A 6,659-nucleotide genomic window follows, 5' to 3' on the forward strand; every position below is an offset into this window, starting at 1 on the left:
TTAAGAATTATGTGGCAAGGCTTGGGTAGTGAGGGGGCTCTAGGGGTGGCTTCTGTGAGAAGCTGCCAGAAAGGCTCCCCTCTGTCCACCAGAGCCAATGCCAGACGGCTCCAGGATGGACCTGCCACTGGCCAAGGCTGAGCCCAACAGTTGCTGATTTAAAAAAGGGGAAAAACACCTGCTTGGGCAGGGAGAACAGGAGCAGAGAGAGCAGTGAGAATATGTGAGGAACAGCCCTGCAGGCACCGTGGACAGTGAGGAAGGAGATGCTCCAGGTGCTGGAGCAGAGATCCACTTGCAGCCTGCGGAAGACCTCACACGAGAGCAAAGGGATGCCCAAAAGAGACTGTGATCCCATGGGTAGCCTGCATTCCACACAGGAACTGGCTCCTGTGGCCCCTTGGAAAGGAGTCCATACTGGTGCAGTTTGCTGGCAGGACTTGTGAGCCCATGAGGGACTTCATGCTGTGTGAAGAAATGTAGCCTGTGAGAAGCTCTCCCACTGGAGGAATTCATGGAAGAATGTCTCTTGTGGGAGGGACACCAGGCTGGAGCAGGGGAAGAGTGAGAGGAGGAAGAAGTGGCAGAGACAATATTTGAACTGACTGTAGTACAGTTCAAATATGAAACAAAATCCTACAACACAGTACTGGAATACTTTGCTTTTTCTGAGCACAGTCTGTAGCATTGATGCATTTATATGTGCTAAAGCAGCTTTGGTGCTAGAAACTCACACAAGTTATTTAAAATCCTGTTTTCAGAAAGTGTTTTCATTGTGCTGATAACGGAGAGACATGCCAAAAATCACTGTAACCAGACTTAAATAACTTGCATACCTTTGTATTTCAACCTCTGCCTGAAATCAAGAGTATGCTACTCACAGCAGCATACTTACAGTTGTTCTTGAAGCCCACAGCTGGACAGAGACAAAAAACATTAAAATAAAAAACTGCATATTTTATTTTTAGCTTTAAAGATGCATGACTAAACAATCAGTAGAAAAAAAAAAAGTAAAAAAAGTAAACACCAGCATTTTGTAAAATCACATTGAACTAATACAAGACTTAATACAAAGTTTTCATACATGACTCAAATGCAGTTTTCAAAGAAAAAGTAGTCTGGTCTTCAAGACCACTTCCACTTGAAAAAAAACTGTTAAGTACCCACAGATTTTAACTATAAAACAAGGATACATTCTTTCTTTTTTCTCTTCCATTTATGGAGTTGATTGCCACAAACTTCAATCATTTGCCAGTGAAATTCTCATAGTCTCAGTTACAGAACTGAAGAGAACTCATACAATTCCATGACTGAAGTCTTTCCATTTTCAGTACACACTCAAGTCAGCACTTGTCACATATCTTTAGACTGATCATCTTCTTCAAGTTTTCTGATTTCATTCTTTAAACAGTTGATGGTTTCACGACTTGCTTTTAGTCTTTCTTTAAGCTCAGCAATTTCAAAACTAGTCTTCTTTTTGGCAGCTTCGAGCTTCTCCCTGGTTTTCACTTCAAGATCTGCAACTGTGGCAGTGATAAAGAAAAAAAAATATTTTAAGTGCCATGAAATTTGCCTTTTTTTTTGTTAAATTGATCAGTAATTTGGATAGCATTTGTCCTGAAAAAAAAATCTGTTACTGTTAGCCTTACACTCAGTGGTTGTAATCAAAATGGTATCCACATAAGAATCTGGATTAAAAAAAAAAAAAGCAGCTTGTTTGCAGCCTCATTCAGCCCTCAGCCCATCAGTTTTGCAGAGAGGTACACAATTCATAAAATAATTTTCTACATTTTTTTAAAGATTAGGTGAAGAAAATAAAATCTGACAGGGTGACAGCAAATACATGGGAAATTACAGAGAACTATGAATATGTGGTGCCCAATGACAGCACACGAGGCCACAGGCAGAACATTGAAAGATTCCCTGTGAACATCAGGAAACTTTTCCTGTTAAAGTGACCAGTGGTGGCACAGGTTGCCCAGAAAGGTTGTGTCCCCATCATTGGACACATTTAGAAGCCATCTGGATACAGTCCTGGGGAACCAGCTGTAGGTGGCCCTGCTAGGACATGATGCATCCAGAGGTCCTTTCAAGCCTCCACCATTCTGTGGTTCCTTCTCCATGTACTGTAATCATTTTCTATGTCTCACTGGAGTTTAATCCTATGGATCTGAAAGTTTCGGTTATGCTGCCCTGCTTTTAGCAAGTATCTGACATCAAGTACCTATTTTTTACTATTTTTTCATGCACAAGTTTTAAGACAAAGATGGTAAAGCCAACAAGTCTATGAAGGCTGCAGAGATCACTTATATCCCAGATATTACATAACTGTGGGCAGTGGCAAATATTATCTGCTTCATTAGCACATTTTAATGAAGTATTTATACAGAGAAACCACACTGAAAGCGTCTACCTACTGTCTGGAGAAATATGCAAAAAATTTAAATGAAAAAATTCTAAATTTGGATGTTTTTATCCATCATATTATTAAACATTTTCTAAACAAAAGCTGTAATATGCAACAATAACAAAAATCCACCTTAAGACTGGCTGAACTAAGGCAGGAAATACAAGTAGCTCACACATCCACACAGCCAAGCAGACATAAGGCAAATAGGAACCCTAACTCTGAAGAGTTTCAAACTCATAATCACTCACCACTCTTAGCTCTAGGTGTCTGCTGACCAAAAAATACATGACATTTGTTGTCAGGTGAACATAAGGCTAGGTGAGGTGGATTACAATGGATTAAGGTTTGTAATTAATAGGGCAGGATTTTGGCTCACTAAATACTACATCTTCTACTCTAAGAAAGCAAGTAACAGATGAAACACAGAAGATCAGAACAGAAATAATCACTAAATGCATTACAACTTATGAATCAATGGATATTTAATTTAGTTTCCTTAGTTTCCTTAATATTTTTACTTATATTTGGAGACAAACTGGATAAAAAGGACACAAAACCCATTATGCTATAATTAAGAAGTATGTTATGAAATTACCTACAGTTAAAGAAGTAGAAGGGAAAAAGAGCTTTCAGACAGGACTCTATCCAAAGGGTTGCTGCTTTGACTTAAACATCACTAACTGTTCTGTACTTCAGGCCTTCTGTTCAGCACTGCCTTTGCTTGCAGTGCTGAACAGAACTGTACCATAGGGTGGCCTTCCTTTATCCTCTGTTTTAATTCATTTCAAAGATGTCAGACTAGGTGTAGTTCATGCCATCACTCTTCATACCAAGTAATTCCTAATTCCTTTTTTTTTTTTTTAGCAGCCATAGGGATAAGAAAATCTTAGAAGTTTTCAGGTAAGTATTAATACCCTTGCAAAAGCTGAAGTTAAATTTTATGCAAAATTACCACATTTTGCAGCATCCAAATCCATTGTACTGTTACAGCCCCCCCCCCAAAAAAAACCACATTAAAAGCAAATCCAACTATTGTTATTTCTAAAGTTTAAAATATTTTAATTTTCAACTTACACTCTGTTTCATGTTTATAAGCACCTAGCGTTAGTTGACGAGACGTTGTTAACAGCTGCTGCATCATTGCAGTAGGATCTTGAAATATCTAATGAAGGAGAAAAATACATGGTATCACTAATACTCTCCAAATAAAGTGAGGATTACATTAAGAACGTTCATACCATTTCATCATAGAATTCAGAAACTACAGTTTTCTTCCCCAGGATGGCATTGGTATCCGACTGAAAAAGCTTCAGCAAGTGATATAAAGTTACCTATGCAAAAGACAGAATTTTATTAGCTTAAAATTTGCAGTGAAATAGAAATCTTGTTCTAGATATCAACAAGTAGTATTTGTTCCTACAAAATAACTGCATATGATTTAAAAATGTTTTAGGAATGCAAATATAAATGTCATATAGCTTCAGTAGAATGACTTTGAATTTAACATTAACTGTTAAAACGTGCCAGCTATCTACGGGCCTCTTGAGACTTTACAAATGTCTGGGAAAGTGGTTTAGGACTAGTATATAAAAAATACTAATACCACCTTTTCTGAAGCATTTCCCAAAGGGTGATTTCATTCAAATTGACTTTCTCAATTCATCAGTTAGAAAGTGCTCTCTGTGACCTTATCTGTTCTTGAGAAAACGAAGCACCAGGGAAGCTGTGAATCGCTTTTCCCTGAAATCTCTCTTGCTGGGGTTACTCTTCCATGCCTGCACTGCAAATGGCAGGGTGGGGAGAGGACTGGAAGCAGGGCTCCGTGCAGCCCTGAGGAGCCACTGACCACCTGGCCTGGGAGGAGCAGACACAGCCCTCACTTGTCCCCTTCCACAAACAGGCCCAGGAGCCGGGGTGAACAGCAGTACCTGACTCCCCTCGGAACTTCCTGGAAAGGAAGAATGGGACAGGGTCCCTAACAGCCTTCCAAGAAGAGCAGCAAAGAAAAAACCCAGTCAACCTTAGGACAGCTTGGTCAAGCTGTGAACGGAATTAATACACGTCAGGATGCCACCGAGCCCAACAGCACAGGAAACCCATTGTTACCAATTGCCATGTATTCAAGAAAAACATGAAATTCAGTTTCACTCTCATTCAGCAAAAAATGGATTAAAAAAAGGATTGTTCATGTGACAGAAGGAACTCAATCCTTCCAGAACATCCTTTTCCCTAAAATAGAGTAATCAAGTTTCCTACTAAACCTGAATAAACAAACCCACAAGATATGTCTAAAACATACGAATGGAAGAAAGAAATTAATTTCAGTACTTTATGCAACTACAGAGTTGTTTTAACCTGGTCTTCTTAGGCAGAGACTTATGCTAGCATAGTAGCCCTGCTGCTTTTTGACTGATTTTGATAAGATAAAATACTCAAATATCCTAGAATTTGGAAGCTACGTGGAAGAAAAATCCTCAGCGTGTGGTCAGCCCAGGTAAGGTGTAATATGTGGTCACATATTAGTAAATGTCAGAGAAGCCAAGCACAAGAAAAGCAGTCATAAATAGCAGGAGTGTAGCACAGAAAGAAGAAAATGTGACCAATCCTTAAAGTAATTTTCTACAAGAAGAGACTTTTATTACTTCCATGGCCAATGAGACTTATTTTGACCAGCAATTTCCCAGAGCTGTAGGCCCCATCCCCCGCGGCTTCCGGGGCGGGGCCGCGCCGCTGCCGCCGCCGGCCGGGGCGGAACGGAGCGCCGGGGAGCTGGCCCGGCCTGCACCGCGCGAAACGCACACGGCCATGGACGGGACCACAAAGGGCGCCCCGGCTCCACGCCCCGCGCCCAGCACCCAGCACAGGGACACCTTCCACTACACCAGGGTGCTCAAAGCCTCCTGCAGCCTGGCATTAATTAATTATTTAAGCTTTGTTAAAAATTCAAAGTACTTACAGGTCTTTCATTTGGATCAATGAAAAATATCTTAATGATTATTTCAAATTCACCCCAGCCTGTTTCGGTAATTTCATATGGTGGTTTGGTAACAACTGCAATGGGCAACATAGAAGTGTTAATCACATGATAAAGCCAAAACAAATACCCAGTTCTAGGAACAACTGCTGAAATGCAAAACCCACCTCTTAAAGGATTACCATAGCTTTCATGCAACTTGAATTGAATTTTTTTCACATATGCAGACATGTCCTAAAACAGAAACATTGTTATTTCTGATTATTCAGCACACCAAGCTACTATTCAGTCATCTATCCTACGTGACTACATTACTTCTGATTTTAAATAGTATTTCTTCAGACTTGAAGCACAGAAGGAAAGCAAAGCGGTAAATCCAAAACTTAGTTCTTGCACACAGGTCTGTTAGTACTTCATCCCCATGAACGTTCTCCAGTCTTCCCCTACACTGGAAAGATCACTCCAAAAACCATAAACGGAAGCATGCCTTTCCCATGGTTTTCCTTTTTGGAAACCCACCAGCCTATGCTTTCCCGGGTTGCAGCCAAAGACCCTCCTGCCCTCTCATCTAATCCCTGCTTTTCAAACCCCCACGTCCCGGCGCTGCTCGGCTGGAAAAGACCTCTAACATCACCGAGTCCAACCCTTAACCCAAGGCCACCACTAAGCCACGACCCCAAGCGCCACATCCACAGGAGTTTTGCTCATTTCCATGGATGGCAGTTCCCTGGTTTCCCAGACCGCCTGTTCCAAAGCCTGACCAGCCTTTCGGGGAAGCGGCTCTGCTGTACCTCGTTCCTGTACGGCTTCACATACACCGTCCACTGATGAGTGTGACCATCCTCCTCTCTCTTCTTCCCAAAATACCGCGCGACGTTCCCGTACACGATCGGCTTCACGATGGTAACGCCCTTAAAGAAAAGGAACACAAGCGGACAGGGCGCGTTCAGAGAGGCGCTGCCGTACCGCGCCGCCCCCGCGGCCCGAGCCCGGCCGGCGGCCGCCGAGGCCGTACCTTCACCCTGCCGCCGGAGTCAGGCCCGAACTCTGCCATTCTCTTGAACATATTGCCCGGGGGCGCCGCCCGCCGCCGCCGCCGCCGCCAGCAACAAGAGGAAGCGCGACAACAAGGCCAGCACCTTCGGGCTCAACTACAGCCTGCTGCTGGGCCGCGCCCCCGCCCCGGCCGACGAGCCGGCCGCCCGCGCCCAGCCCGGCCTGGCCGAGCCGCTCTACACCGGCACCCCCTGGAAGAAGAGGAACTACAGCCAGGGA

General features: G+C 42.9%; 1 protein-coding gene across 1 annotated transcript; it reads right to left on the minus strand.

Annotated features, from left to right (window-relative positions):
- Positions 1-928: 928 nt before the first annotated feature.
- On the minus strand, positions 929-6,659 carry YEATS4 (YEATS domain containing 4). Its single transcript, XM_041411351.1, has 7 exons — positions 6,400-6,659; positions 6,176-6,295; positions 5,552-5,618; positions 5,367-5,461; positions 3,649-3,741; positions 3,485-3,572; positions 929-1,523 (listed from the first exon to the last, which is right to left on the minus strand). Exons 1-7 carry the CDS (start codon positions 6,448-6,450, stop codon positions 1,354-1,356), a joined length of 684 nt encoding a protein of 227 aa, XP_041267285.1. The 5' UTR covers positions 6,451-6,659; the 3' UTR covers positions 929-1,353.

This window comes from Onychostruthus taczanowskii, unplaced genomic scaffold (assembly GCF_017590055.1).
Source record: "Onychostruthus taczanowskii isolate IOZ18803 unplaced genomic scaffold, ASM1759005v1 scaffold35, whole genome shotgun sequence".
NCBI classification, from domain to species: domain Eukaryota; kingdom Metazoa; phylum Chordata; class Aves; order Passeriformes; family Passeridae; genus Onychostruthus; species Onychostruthus taczanowskii.